The sequence below is a fragment of the Eschrichtius robustus genome, chromosome 15, assembly GCF_028021215.1.
Source record: "Eschrichtius robustus isolate mEscRob2 chromosome 15, mEscRob2.pri, whole genome shotgun sequence".
Taxonomy (NCBI): Eukaryota; Metazoa; Chordata; class Mammalia; order Artiodactyla; family Eschrichtiidae; genus Eschrichtius; species Eschrichtius robustus.
This window is the reverse complement of record NC_090838.1, coordinates 88,510,114-88,525,159: the sequence shown is the minus strand read 5'-3', so window position 1 is coordinate 88,525,159 and position 15,046 is coordinate 88,510,114. Positions and strand designations below refer to the sequence as shown.

At 44.3% G+C, this 15,046-nt stretch overlaps 1 protein-coding gene across 3 annotated transcripts in view; it reads left to right on the top strand.

Annotated features, from left to right (window-relative positions):
- The window catches only part of AFF3 (ALF transcription elongation factor 3), a 558,847-nt gene that overhangs the window by 526,716 nt on the left and 17,085 nt on the right, over window positions 1-15,046 (top strand). For all 3 annotated transcript variants that reach the window (XM_068564632.1, XM_068564631.1, XM_068564633.1), the window contains 2 exons: window positions 2,313-2,437; window positions 13,224-13,287. In XM_068564632.1, the coding sequence (XP_068420733.1) occupies window positions 2,313-2,437; window positions 13,224-13,287 (189 nt within the window). The remainder of the gene's footprint in view (window positions 1-2,312; window positions 2,438-13,223; window positions 13,288-15,046) is intronic.

Below are 15,046 nucleotides of genomic sequence, written 5' to 3'. Positions count from 1 at the left end.
CGGCGTAGCAGCAGGAAGGTAACCTGGCGTGCCTTGAGGAAGACCACCGTACTGACCGTGAGGCGGCATTGGGGGTCTCATTCCTTGTTGCTGTGGGATGCCTGGCTGCGGAGGCATCATACCTCCATTTGGTCCAACGGGTGGATTACCAATGGGAGCCTGTCCTGGCCGAGGAAGATTACATTGATACGTGGTGACCAGTGAGGTCCCGCAAAGCAGCCCTAAATGCTGGTCTGGGAAGACCTGGCAAAGCAGCTGCTCTTCGCCTCTTGCACAGGCAGCTGCCGAAGAAATGGAGGAGGCATTTTAAGCCTCTTCTGCTTAGGAACACTCTTTGGAGGACTTCATTTCCCATCCTGAAAAGAATTAGCCCTAACGTAACTCTCCCAGGACAAAGTAAATTGGAAGTTTTGGACCAACCAATCTTTATATTTGAAAAGATTTCTTGCCCTGGGGCAGAGCTAAATCTGGGACTGGAGCCCAAGGCCAAAGTTGCAGGGCTCCCCGCTGCCCTCAGTGGCCAATGTGGGACAGCTGCCACCACCCCTCTTCCAGTGACTTTGTCAAGGGTGATTCCAACACCCTGTATTCCCCTGGGAACCTGGGTTCACCTCTAGCCTCATAGCTTAGTCACCATGTGACCTTGGGTCAGTTGCTTAATCTCTTGAACCTGTTTCATTTGCAAGACGGTGGTGTAAGATTTAAATGAGGCAGAACCGTCTAAAGAACCCAACCCCTATGGACCCCTGTGCAGCTAACACTGCATGTAAGTTCCTCTTTCCTGCCACCCTCCATCTAACAGCGGGCGGCCCTGGACCGTGCATCCTCTAGATACATTATTTAATGCCAAACTCTCCCCGCTGTGCCTCTCAAAAGCAGTGGGGCTTTGTGAGGCAGGGAGAAATGAGACTTGGCAAATTTCTTTCTGCAAAGAAAGTGTGGGAAGGCAGCATTTCATGCTTTATCCCATGAATTAAAGAGGCAAAAGAAGTTGGTAGATGGTCCGGCAAGAGCCTAAATCTTACTGAACCATCAGGAAATTAACCCCTTTATGCACCCTCATTTGGGAGCAATTATCTTTAGTTCTAGGATACACGAATCTGAGAAGACCATATTAGAAAAAACAAATAAAAAGCTAACAATTCCAATTTTAAACCAAACACAACTTTTCTTTGCCCCTAGATCCTTCAATCACAAGCAGCTATGATGTGCAGAGAATCGTAAACCAATTATAGACTTTATTGAGGCATTCTTTCACTGAACAGGTGTTTATCAAGGAAGTATTTATTGTGTCCCAGGCACTTTGCTACATAACAGAGATGCATTGATGATCTAATGGGTTCAGTCTCTGCCTGCAGGATAGCTTACAGTCTGGCTGGGGAGAGTCACTTAGAGCAGGGCTCACACACATCCGTAATTTACTACCCTGCATGCCAGAAAGGAAACGCCTAGAGTCCTGGAGGCTCTCGTAACAAGGAGGCTTGATCTACGCATAAAATCGGTCCATATTTAAAGAAGCATTGATATACGCTCCACTTTAATTATTTCAGAGGAATCCATTTGAATTTCCGAACTAAAAAAGGGGTGTTTTATGATCCAGACCTTCAACACACCATAGGTGCTCTCTATAATGTCTGTATCTCCAGAAAAAAGGATGTTTCAGTTTTTCCCCAGATCAAGAGTGTTCCTTCTTAAAACACATTTTAAATCATTTCTAGTGATTGCCTTTGGCTCTTCCTGTTCTTCATAGACAGCTGATGAGAACCAGTCACTTGTGACCTGAGTGACCTCTTTTGTGAGGGATGATTATAGCTCAGCGGTTCTGAGAGCTTGGGTCCTGGACCGGCATCACCTGGAACTTGTTAGGAATGCATGTTCTCAGGCTCTTCCCCAGACGTACTGAGTCAAAGATGCTGGCGGTGAGGCCCAGCTGGCTGTGTGTTAATGGTGATTCTGATGCAGTCCATTTGGAGAACCATGGGTCTAGCCAACTGGGAAGAGTAGGAGCCTGAATCCTAAGCCCCCAGCCTCCACGCACAATAGCCATCTGAGCTTGGGCGAGTTCAGGATCTGGATCTGCCTGAGTGGGCACACTGAGAGTTCCCTTTTGATGTCGTGGGAATGACATTCGACGACGTATGTAAAAGCCTCCAGCTTGAGACCTGTAATGCAAGTATTTCTTCTTCTTTATTTCAACAAAGAAAGCACCATCAGCTCTAACCTAGGACACAGAACACAAGCGATTCTAACAGGTTGCTCCTTCAGCCAGGTGGCCAGTTTCTCAAATACAGGTGTGTTTGTTTGTTGTTTAGAAAGCGGCTCACAACAATTCTGAGAACAACGTTCTCCACAAGTCACGGCCACAGACAGAGCCATGGTCTCCAGGCTCCAACGGCCACAGGGACTGCAAGAGGCAGAAACTCATCTTCGATGACATGTAAGTGTGGACTCTTGGTTGATATGGTGAGGCCAGATCAGTGGGAGCAGGGAGATGGTTTAATATGCGTCTCATTCACAGTGTGGCCATTTCTGTCATGTGATCTGATCTGTTAAATGTCACCCTCTCGAAGGGAATTGCACCTTCACTCCAAGTGTACCCCTGAGTCCTGGGGGGCTTCTGAGTGAATGGAACAACCAGTGCTAACAGGGTTGTATCCAGGATGTCAGAAAACTAAGCTAAATGGCATCAATGAGTCATATTTCTAAGCCCCTGCATTTGGGGTTGTATGCTACCAGAAAGAGAAGCATTTTTTGTTTTTGTACATCAGAACAGGCAAAGAATAATAGTGATTCACTCCTGAAAGCTTTTTTTTCTCTAAAATGCTGTAGTCTTTATAAAAGTGTAAACAGTTCTTATACAGGAGAAAATATCCTGTCATCCATCTCCCAATCCTAACACTGAAACCCAAGTATTAGTTCCGTTCCCGGCATCAATTTAAGAGGAGGAGAAACAAAAGAAAATGAATAAATGTAACATCCTGGAATGCTCTGGAGATGCTGAAAATGACAAATGAGAAATGATAACATGATACTGAAAATTATTTAGGCTCTTGGGGAAAAAATATGTGTCAAGGACAAGCCTGGAAGGCGGCAGGGATGGTTTCAAGAGTTCGGCTTGAATCCTCCTTTCAATTTTAGCTGTTCACCAAGCGTACAGTGTGTGTCTGTTTGAGGCACGCCCTTAAATCCCTGGAGAAGCGGGCGCCAGTGAGAGAACACCCTGCTCTCTGACTGTTGACAGTCTGGCTGAGGGGACAGACTGTAAGCCACGAACCTCACCCAAAGTCAGAAAATAAAATGGTGCTGAATGTGTCTGAGTCCCAGCTTCCTAATCAGAAAAAGTGATTGTCATGACAGGCTCTTCCGAGATCCAGTGAGATGGTCTCTCCTGAGCGTGATCACCTGGAGAATTGAAAGCTCGGCACAGTGGTGATGACTTTTCCACCCTCATCTCCCTCCCGTCCTACTTTCCAATCCTAACTTCACCCAGAGTATAGACACCATCAGTTGATTCACCTCCGAGAAACAAGAATACCGAACTGTAGTCCTCAAGCCCTGCTTGGACTTCCTTAAGCTACTTAGGGCACAGACTTTGAGGGTTGAAAGCCAAATCCACATTTTTTTGTTTCTTTATTGAACACGTTCCCAGATCATTGGATTTACGAAAGTGTAAGGGTGGCCCAGGAGGACGTGTGTTTTTCTCCTCTTCCCGTGGCTGCCGCAGCTGCACTCAACCCCAAGCACGCTCTCTCCTGGCCCTCAGCATCTCCGCTTCCCCTCCTCGCCGCTGCCCTGGGCATCAAGGGAGGTGGTAATTAATCCCCGGGGTGGGGGGCGTGTAATGGGAGTACAATCAGGCGGTCAACTCCATATATAATTAGGGTTTGGTGGTGTAAATTGTTCCAGGGAGCTTTAACCGTTTGCAAAAACAGGAGATTAGAATTGTGTTTAATGACAGTGTGGAAATTTGCATTCAGAAGATATAGCAATCTTTTGATTTTCATCTTAATTAAAGATGCTCTTCCTAATATTAAGAAGCAAATTGAAGACAAAGTAGTTATATGGATGGGTCAGCCTCCATATCGTTCAGGCTGCAACCCAGTTCTTTGAGGAATTAAAAACAATTATACTTGTCTTACAAATCAAGTCTTTATAAGAATGGAAACGGGGCTTTAGACATCACTCAAAGCCCACCTGTCATTTTTACCAGTCCCAAAACTGCCCTTATTCATCTCAAGAAGCTTGCAGAGGGGGAGGGATGGAGTGGGAGTTTGGGGTTAGTAGATGCAAACGATTATGTATAGAATGGATAAACAACAAGGTCCTACTGTATAGCAAAGGGGACTAGATTCAATGTCCTGAGATAAACCATAATGGAAAAGAATATAAATAAGAATGTAAATATATATATGTATAACTGTGTCACTTTGCTGTACAGCAGAAATTAACACAACATTGTAAATCAACTATACTTCAATAAAAAATAAATTTAAAAGGAAAAAGAAAGTTGCAGGTATTATAGAAGATCTGGACTCAGGGAGCAAAAAAAAAAAAAAAAGAAGGAGAAGCAGTCATAATCCTACAACATGATCAAGCACACATGCATTTGACAGTAAGGTACCCAAAGCATCAGATGTATCAAGGGCATGGTGTTTAAACACACACATGTATGGGAAATTAAAATGTAAGGAATTTTCCAGTGTATGGACCAGAAAGCTAAGTCTGAAACAGCAACAACTAAATGGTCATACTTCTACCTGCAGTGTCTTGGACTGTTTACAAGAGGAAATGTTTCTCAATCTACTGAGACTGCAACTAATATAATTTTGTCCCTATCTGTATCAACCAAGAGGCTGTTATCATTCGTTCTTCCCATTAGCAATGTGTGTAATTTTTCTGGCTGACAGCTACAATACAATGCTTCTCCCTTTATGGATAAAGATACAATAGAATAAAAAAGCACTCTTTCATATCCATCATAGAGAGAGAGACATCTTCCAGTTGCCACGTGTCCCAATTGATTTGAAATCCATGACAGTAAGAGAAACATGCAACTCAAACAACCGCTTAACCACTGAACTGAGAAAGTCGTGGGAAGATTCTTCAAGCTTGAAAAGCAAAAACAGGCATTGTCTCTTCATTGGAACAATAAAAATATGTCCGTTAAGAGATCACTGGGGGGACTTCCCTGGTGGCACAGTGGTTAAGACTCCACGCGCCCAATGCAGAGGGCCCAGGTTTGATCCCTGGTCAGGGAACTAGATCCCACATGCATGCCGCAACTTTGAGTTCACATGCCACAACTGAGGAGCCCGCCTGCCACAACTAAGACCGGTGCAACCAAATAAATAAATAAATACTTTAAAAAATAATGATAATAGTGAAAAAGAGATCACTGGGCTAGGAAGTCACCTAAAAGTATGTAAAGTGTCTCCCAGGTTCAGTTGGTGTGTCCTGAGGTCCAGGGGTAGGAGCAAGGGTATATGACTGATTCATTCTCAGTTATTAATTGAGGGAAGATGGAGGCACAAGGGTGGCCTCTCCAGGAAGCTTCCCTGGGACCACAAACTTAGCTGCCTCCTGCTCCCTCTCTGCTCTGCACCAGCTTCAAGGACCATGACCTGGCTCCTGTCATTTTCCTTGACTTCTCCTCACTAGAGTGTCAACAGGCAGTGACATGACCAAAGAGAGGCCACCAGAAGGAAAGAAAGAACTAGAGAATTAGCAGTGGAATGATTTAGAGTTGATGGACATCCAGTTGTAGCGCTCCAATGAGTAACAGATGCCATCCTGTCATGTAACTTTTAAAGCCACATCACCGTAGCTTTTGTTTATAAAGTAAACTCATCCTTTTGTATTATAAATACTCGATAACGGTTGAATAAACATGCGATTCAGACAACAGCCACGGGAGTCCAGTGGGCACTCAAATAACAACTGTTGAATGACCCCAGCTGAATTAGAATAACATTCCCAGGGGGTAATGCCTGCATCTTTTTTTCTTTCTCTTTCTGTGAATGTAAGGAATCTACTACGTGCAAGTCAATTTAAATTCACGGGCTTCCAGGCCCTTTTCCTAGGTTACTTGCCCGTTCAACAGGCACCAGTTGGTGCCTTCAGGATGTAGATGGAACTGAACCGAATAATTTGTTTTAAAACTGTGATCCAGGTCAGCCTGTCCTGCACGCTCACCCCTGACGTTTAGCCGTGCACCGCTTTCTCTCCTCGAGAGCCCTGATTTTAAGGTGACACTGGTGTAATTACCAAACTTTTGTTTAAAAAAAAATCTGTAAGGATTTATGTCCATGAGTGACAGCACTTAATTCAGCTCAAAGCCTAGAAACGGATCTTATTAGTGCAGAGCCGTGAGCTGTAAATTACTTGGTGTCATAATTAGTGACAGGGGAGTTCTTGGCGGTGGAAAATCCATTGAACAACTGTGTCACGAAGTCCTCAGTACAGGCGTCGGAGCAGAGCTGAGTGGTGAAATGCTTGGCCCCTCTTCCCACGTGCCATATTGCTGTGCCGGGGAGCCAGAGAACCCCGGGTGCCAGCCCTGCCTGCTGTTTCCAGAAGGATGTGCTGTCTCTTGCCCACATTTCACAAGGAAGAGTCAGTCACGATCATCACATTCAGCCACACCACCAGACGTCCCATCTGTCCCCGTGGCACCAATACCAGGAGCCCAACTACTTAAACCTCCCTACGCTGAGAAAAGACCCCCTCGCCAGGCGGTGCTGAAGCCCTGGCCTGTGAGATGTGGCTGGCGGGGCAGGAAGAGGGAGTCGGCATTTGTGATATAAGGGTGCTCAGCAGCCGCATAAAAAGGGTTAAAACCCTTTAAAAAATTAAAACCCTCATAAAAAGGGTTTTAATTTTATAGAGGGTGGAAGATTCCTGTATGTGAAAGGCCAGATGACTGAGTGAGAGGACACCAACTGAAATCCCTGAGTAGGTGATGTTACATCAAGGCAAGGCGCGCCCACGGAGGGCCTGCTGTGGCCGTGCTTCCTCTCCCGAGGGGCTCCCCTTCCCAGTCGCTTCAAAGCTGGACCCCACCTTTCCTGATATACCATTCATGTGCCTTTCTGTTCTTCATATGGAATTTTTTCCCTTATGAAACCCCTCTCAGCCAGGTTTTTATTTTTTCTAACCAAAACAGAAAGAAAGGAAAAAAAAAAGGACTTGGCTGGGGGTGTTGGGAGGGCAGGAGTTGGGGACAAGGCCTTTTAGATCTCCCTGATTGAAATCTGAGCTCTCTGATCATTTTAAGGGCTTGTAAAATGACTTTATCTTTTTTGTTTAATTTTCTTTTTTATCAGTCGTTTTTTCTACAGTTATCATGGTTTATTTTATTTTATTTACTTATTTTTGGCTGCGTTGGGTCTTCGTTGTTGCACGTGGGCTTTCTCTAGTTGCGGCGAGCAGGGGCTACTCTTCCTTGTGGTGCATGGGCTTCTCAATGCAGTGGCTTGTCTTGTTGCGGTGCACGGGCTGTAGGCGCGCGGGCTTCAGTAGTTGTGGCGCTCAGGCTCAGTAGTTGTGGCTCGCGGGCTCTAGAGCACAGGCTCAGTAGTTGTGGCGCACGGGCTTAGTTGCTCCACGGCATGTGGGATCTTCCCGGACCAGGGCTCGAACCCGTGTCCCCTGCATCGGCAGGTGGATTCTTAACCACTGCACCACCAGGGAAGCCCTTTTTTAATTTTTGATTTTATATTGGAGTATAGTTGGTTTACAATGGTGTGTTAGTTTCAGGTGTACAGCAAAGTGATTGAGTTATACATATTCATATATCCTTTTTCAGATTCTTTTCCCATGTAGGTTATTACAGAGTAATGAGTAGAGTCCCCTGTGCTCTACAGTAGGTCCTTATCGATTATCTATTGTATATATAGGAGTGTGTATCTGCTAATCCCAAGCTCCTAATTTATCCCTCCCCCACCCCCTTTCCCCCTTGGTAACCATAAGTTTGTTTCCTAAGTCTGTGAGTCTGTTTCTGTTTTGTAAATAAGTTCATTTGTTAAATATCACACCCAGAGAAGAACAACAATCAAATTGATGCATCTCCATTTCGATAGAAAGTTGCTTATGATCACGTGACAAAAACCTGCCATTTAGCCTGTGTCCTGAAAAGCACACGCCGTTTTCTATGTGTGGCCGAGAGAGGAGTCACCTGCAAGAGCCTGTGGCCTGTAGGAGGCACAATGAGTGATTGCTTATGTTTCTGAGAAGCCAGGGACTCAGGGGGTCCCAGCCAACATCAAGGGTGTAGAAACAAAAGCTACATTCGAATCCTTGCTGCCGAAAAGCAGTCTTCCTGCTTCCTTCGGGAAGCACTCATAAAGCCAACGGCAGCACCGGGGTCCCTGGCTGTGCAGTGCCCTCATCAACAGCATTCACTTACTCAGTGCATGAAAAACAATTACCTCACTTCTTACACGTTCTTCTTGGTAAAGAAAGTACCTCACAGCTTGGGCCACAGTAACACCTCGGGGACTTATTAAATGACAAGCTGACAGGCTATCAGATGACGAATTCATTTGGTGTGCAGTTGCCTAGTTGTCTGATTTGGATTTCAACTTCCCTAAGAAAATGATCCCCACTTCTGCTATGCCAAGGAACCCGTTTGTTCAGACACGTTGAGTTCGCCATCTCTGCCAGTTTTCACAAAACAGCCTGGTTCTGCTGAGGAGGTGCATTTCACAGAGGTAGGACTCACAGAAAGCAGCCTGCCAGCCTCTCCGTGGGAGAGCGTTCAACGCCATCTCAGCCACAAAGGAGAACAGAGAGCGAGGTTGCTCTAATACGCTGGTGCCAGAAGAAATTTTAGGGTAGCTCAGCCCCCGCCGCTGCTTAGAACTAAGGTGGCTCCGTGTGTAGGTGGGGGCAGTGGGAGGTGACGAGGACGCATTCCCTCTGGATCAAGTGCTCCCATTTTTTTTGCTGCTGAGAGCTCTTACAACAAAGATACACGTCGCTCGGCTTTGGCTTTTGGATCACTCAAGCCCAGTTTCTGAAGAGCCCCAGAGACACGGTTAGTTACATGCATGATGTTGAACTGTACTTTTCTTAGGGTTGCTCATGTATGATCATCAAATACCATCGCTGTGAGAAACGATGTGAAGAACGTTATGATCACAATGAAAAGCAAAACTCTAAGTTTTCCATGTGAAAGAGAAGAAAGAACATTCGATGAAAAATCAGTTTGAACGCTGCGATCATTAGATTCATTTTAGTGCCTGTGCCATGTTATATTCTGTAACTGCCACAATGGTGAGAGCAATTTTACTCTCCTGCTGACTTGAAGGTCACCATCGGAGTGATGCCTTCATGACAGCACGTGTCCACTGCCTTGCCGGACAATCTGGGTGACATCCCATCATCCCATTGCCTTGATAATGATCTGATCTAGGAGTGTGGCTCTAGAAATCACCTGAGAGGAAAAAAAACGGACCAATCATCAGGCAATCTTCAGTGACTCGGTGTAATAGGCCCTCCATTAGAGGCAAAGATGAGAATTCTCATGTGATCCTAAACAGGCCCTGATAGTACATGTCTTCAGCATCTCAGGTTAATGTTTTAGCTGCTGTGATATAGTCAGAAAATAGATGTGTTACTTATCCACCTACACTATTGTGAGAGTTTGTGACTCAGTCTCCATCTCAGGTTTAAAGAATACATTTACATGCTGCAGGTAAAGACAGCATTGATTAAGGTACCCGTATTAGGAATTAGGTGCCACTGCCACCCCAGGGGTAACTAAGGAGGCTAGCAGATGCCTTTGCTTATTACCAAAGTGATTCTTTCATGAAAACGAAATGCATTTGAAAAAATGACGATCCGCTAGTGACAAGGTCTACAAAAAACAGGGCAAGAGAAAAATGACCAAATTCCTATACTGGAGTGTGGGACAGATAATGATGTGGAGAATTTCAGGTTGCCATGGAGATGTTCTCTGGCTCATTGGCTTCGAGGCTGCACCCCATCAGAAGTCAACTCTCTCTCTCTCTTCGAAACTCAAAATATGAATGCAAGGGGGGGTTCATTTCTCTTCTGCCATGTACCTAAAACTACAGGGTGGGGAAGATCAAAGAGGTCTACAACAGGGCCTCCGCTGAAAATGGTCCAGCTGCAAAATTGCATACATGCAATGACTGTAGCCCAGGACAGCTCAGAAGGTAATCAAATGCCTGGAAGTGAAGTGTAAACAAGAAGTGGTATCTGAGATCAGGAAAGACATAGCTGAGCATGGACCAAGATTACCAAGAAGGCCTTATGGCCTAAGAATTTGAGGGACAGGTAACGTCTGGCTCGTCATAAGCACTTAATGAATGAGCAGAGGGGTGAGTGTTCCAGGAAGGACGGAAAGGATGAGCAGAGCTTCTGAGACAGTGATGGCATGCCAGCCAGACAGTGAGGACGCCGCTCTGGCTGCGGTTGAGGGACTTGGTGGGTGAGTGGTATGGTTGAGAGGGTTAGGCAAGATTATTGGAGACCTGAACTGCGATTGGATCTCATAGACCCTGGAGATGGATTTTAGGTCTGTGAGTAGGATGGTGATATAATGAAAGCCATGTTTTACAAACATTGGTCAAGGGTTAAAGCTCAGAATAGATTGGATGGGTGTGAAACTAGAGGCCTGGAGAGGTGATGAAAGCCTAGACTTGGTGGCTATGGTCACTGGGGAAAGAAAGGGATGTTTACAAGGGAGCATTCATAGCATGTGATAACAGTGGGGGAGAGATGGATGGAGATGCCTGAACTCTTGTCCTGAACAAATAGGCTCCAGGACCCCATCTGAAGCTCAGGAGTCAGATCTGGGTTTGGGCAGAGGTAGGTCTGGTCTTCGGCTTTGGGGCATTCAGCAAAAGGACAAACGAAAGGTATTGCAGAGGATTTTTAAGGCATGAAACTCTTCTGTATGATACTATAATGGTGGATACGTGTCACTATACATTTCTCAAAATCCACAGAATGTGCAACGCCAAGAGTGAACCCCAATGTAAACTGTGGACTTTGGGTGATGATGGTATGTCAGTTTAGGTTTATCGATTGTAACAAATGTGCTGCTCTGGTGGGGATGTTGGTACTGAGGGAGGCTTTGCACATGCAGAAGCGCGAGGTACACAGGAACTTTTCGTACTTTCCACTTCATTTTGCTCTGAGCCTGCAACTGCTCAGAAAAATTAAGTCAGTCCATTAAACAACAAAAATAAGAACAAAAATAATGTAAATAGCCACAGTCGGCATCAGAGACCCCATAGATAGCTAGTATGTGTTCAAAGGTCAATATGTGGACCAAGAAGAATAAACCATCGTGAAAGTCAACGAAAACGCCATTCAAATGGAAGAAGCGTGAACATTGAGGAAATAAACTAGAGCAAGAAGAGCCGGTCAGAGCAGGGCCTTCCTTTGAAGGAAACCTCAGGCCTCACCCACCAATGAAGACCCATCATGATGAATGAAAGAGTCCAGGCCTGCGTGGCAGGAAAAATGGTGAAGGGCTCATGATCGAGAGACAGAGTTTCATTATGCACATTAGGGAAATCCTGCAGCCATGTTCCTCATTTCTTTGTTGGAAAAGTTAAAAATTCCCAGCATGTTACCACAGTACTGACAATATTTTATGCGGAAGAAGAGACAGAAAACCAAGGTCTTTTTCTTGCTTCTGTGATTTGTGACCCAAAACTAAGTATTTGCTTTGATCCTGGTTTGTTTATTTGTTTGATTGATTGATTAAAACCATTCAACTGAGGATTATAGTTTTAGATGGTAATGTCATTGACATGGTATGTGTGATTTTTCTAAGCCTTTTGACCCCTTAGGATAAAAGGATGCTCTGACTACCTAATATTGCATTGGGGAAAAGACCCCTCAGCTGAAAGAAGGCAGTCCAAAATAAGTGTGTTAAATACGTTAAACAGTTCATGATTAATATTACTGCTTACATCTTATCTCCCATTCAGGGGGTCCTGGCTTATGGTGGGTACATGAATAGGTCAAGTTTACTGATTATATAAAGACCCACAATGCAAAACAAGTTTATGCTGATGGTACCTAAAGTATGTAGATTTAAAAAAAATCTATCCAATGAAGCATTTAAAGTTACTGTCTGCTGAGTAGTTTAGTGTAACTTTGGGTCATGTCACACACTCAGATCCATCTCTGGATGAATTCCCTTCATCTCCAGCAGAGTCAGCGCTGGCCAGGGTTATTGTTTTTTTTTTTTGTTTTTTGTTTTCTTTAGTAATCTTTTTATTTATTTATTTATTTATTGGCTGTGTTGGGTCTTCGTTTCTGTGCGAGGGCTTTCTCCAGTTGCGGCAATCGGGGGCCACTCTTCATCGCGGTGCGCGGGCCTCTCACTATTGCGGCCCCTCTTGTTGCGGAGCACAGGCTCCAGACGCGCAGGCTCAGTAGTTGTGGCTCACGGGCCCAGTTTCTCCGCGGCATGTGGGATCTTCCCAGACCAGGGCTCGAACCCGTGTCCCCTGCATTAGCAGGCAGACTCTCAACCACTGCGCCACCAGGGAAGCCCCAGGGTTATTGTTTTAATAATGCCCATGTCTGGTGTTAATGTTTACCAGAATTAGAGAGAATACATGCCATGTTTGCATTGTGACAAGGAAGATATCATTTTACAATTAACTTTATTACAACTGGAATGTAATCATACAGCATTACCTCTTTTCATTTTTCATTGCAAAGCTTTAAAATAACTAGATACAGAGATACAAGCAATTTTAGGTACCATTTATGCATACAAACAACACTGATTTTCATAAGGGTACAGAAATATACTCACCTGTACATATCCATACAATTATTATGAGGTATCTCTGCCATCTTTACATTAAAGAGGGATTGTTTTGTGTAAACAACCTGTGAAATAAGATTTTGCACTTGTTTGCTTAACCATGCAATAAAAAATCTGATTCACAAATTAGGTACTGGGGATCCATGTTAAAAACCACTGTAAATGTATATATTTATCTGCATATATTGAGTGTGTTTTGAATTGTTAACTTAAGAGAAATATAATCGTAGTCTTTTACATATAGGCTATAGTAGTTCGGAAATGCAAAAAAAAAAAAAAAAAAAACTTGATTCCATCGTAAGAAGAGTCTTGAAATTGTGCTTCAAGTGTGAGCAAAGGAAAGAATATTTTCAAAAGATCTTGCACGTGCCCAGTAATGACGTTTCGTATCACTCTCTCCTCGTAGGCCACGCAGTGCAGATTATTTTATGCAAGAAGCTAAGCGAATGAAGCATAAAGCAGATGCAATGGTAAGACCTTTTCTCTCCAGATCCGTTCCTCCAAATGACGTTTGTACCACAGCTTCATCACTGGGGCAGCATAGCTGGGGTCATTACAAAATCTATTACAAGGATGGCTGGGTCTGTTCAAGGCAAAAATGTTTATATAATCCAGTGCTCATCGCCCAGTAAATTATGACCTCGACCAATAATGTCTGACTGGGAGGAAGCCCTGGATAAACTAAGATTTCAGTTTAGACCTAAAGTTTGAATAGGAACCAGAGGCAATGGAGTCAGTGGGTGGTAATAGTTTTTTTCCTTAAAAAAAAAAAAAAAAAACCCAAGTTTGCATATTTCTCCCTTGTTGGCCTGGCCAACGCTTGGCTTGGTCCCAGGATCAAATCCCTTTTCAAAAAGACTTGTGTTCTTCATATGTACCTGCCAAAATGAATGTTTCCTATGAATCTGGACAACCCAGAAACTATTACACTGCACGTAAGACCCTGAAGTTGTATGATTTGATGTTTTCAGAGAGTAACTTTTCTGACTTGGATAATCTATTTGAGAAAGCTTAAAGCCTTCAGGCAAGAGTTAGAAAACTTCTGGTGTTTTCTAAGAGAGATCATATGGTTGTTCTGTCAGAAGATCTCATCCAAAGGGAGTCTTTCCTGTCTAGTAATTCTAGTTCTGCTCCCCTCCAGTGCTCATAAGTGAAATCAGGGCGCTGGAGGTGAATAAGGCATTTCAGATGACCTTCAGAGTATTATTCCAGGGTTGCAGATGCCTAAACCATAACTGTACCCCACCCCCCAACGCTACTGATGTTACCCACCAAGCATTTCTTTATATGAAGCTCACTGCCTAGGTCCACTGGTGTACAGAGAAATAACCACGGGGTATCAGAAAATACAGAAGGGAAATAGGAGGTAGAGTTTTGTCCTCACAATCCCACAGTCTGATGGAGAGTTCTGGTCACCCGAAGAAACCGATGCATGGTCACATTGAATTTTAAAGCAGAATGAAATTTCCTGCCTGAATCATCCAAGGTTTACCAGGCTTCCTCAGTCAGTGTCATCTTGCCCAACCTGGCCTTTCCCAGCGATACTCTGCTCCAGCCATGTTGGCCCCCTGCCGCCTCTAAGCACACCTGACTCGTGCCAGCTGGCAGGTCTTTGCACCTGCGGAACCTCACACTCACACACTCACAACATCTCACACATACACACTCGCACTCGCACGCACACCCACACCTTCAGTGTCCTCCTAACAAATTCAGCCAAATCATACTGTTCCTTCCCAGTTTCCTCCCCAGCCTCCCTGTAGCCCCATCACTTGCTCCCTTCCTGCCCTGTCTTTGGCATTGGACTGCTTGCTTTGCATTCGGTTAGTTAATCACAGACTGCCTTGCACTTTGAGCTCTCTTGTGAGTGCACATTTTTTCTCTCCACGTATATGTTCCTGGAAGGAGCTTTTGTGTGTCAGGTACAGACCACACAGAATCAGGTGCTTTAGCAAATACTTACTGAAAGAAATGACTTCCTTAATCTGAAAGCACTGCCAAGAAATATTGCTCTATAGCCTCTTAGGGTTATAAGCTGTTTAAAATTTTGACTTGCTAATGCGGGAGAATTCTGCTCTACATTTCCCTTTCCTGAGGTATCATGAATAATGAGAGGTTTTTTTAGAGGCAAGACTTAGATCAGTAGTTAAGAGTATCTGTGTGATTCTGTTTTGATTGATGAATGAATGTTTGAAAACTGGGGAGATGATGCAATTCAAATTTAGAGTG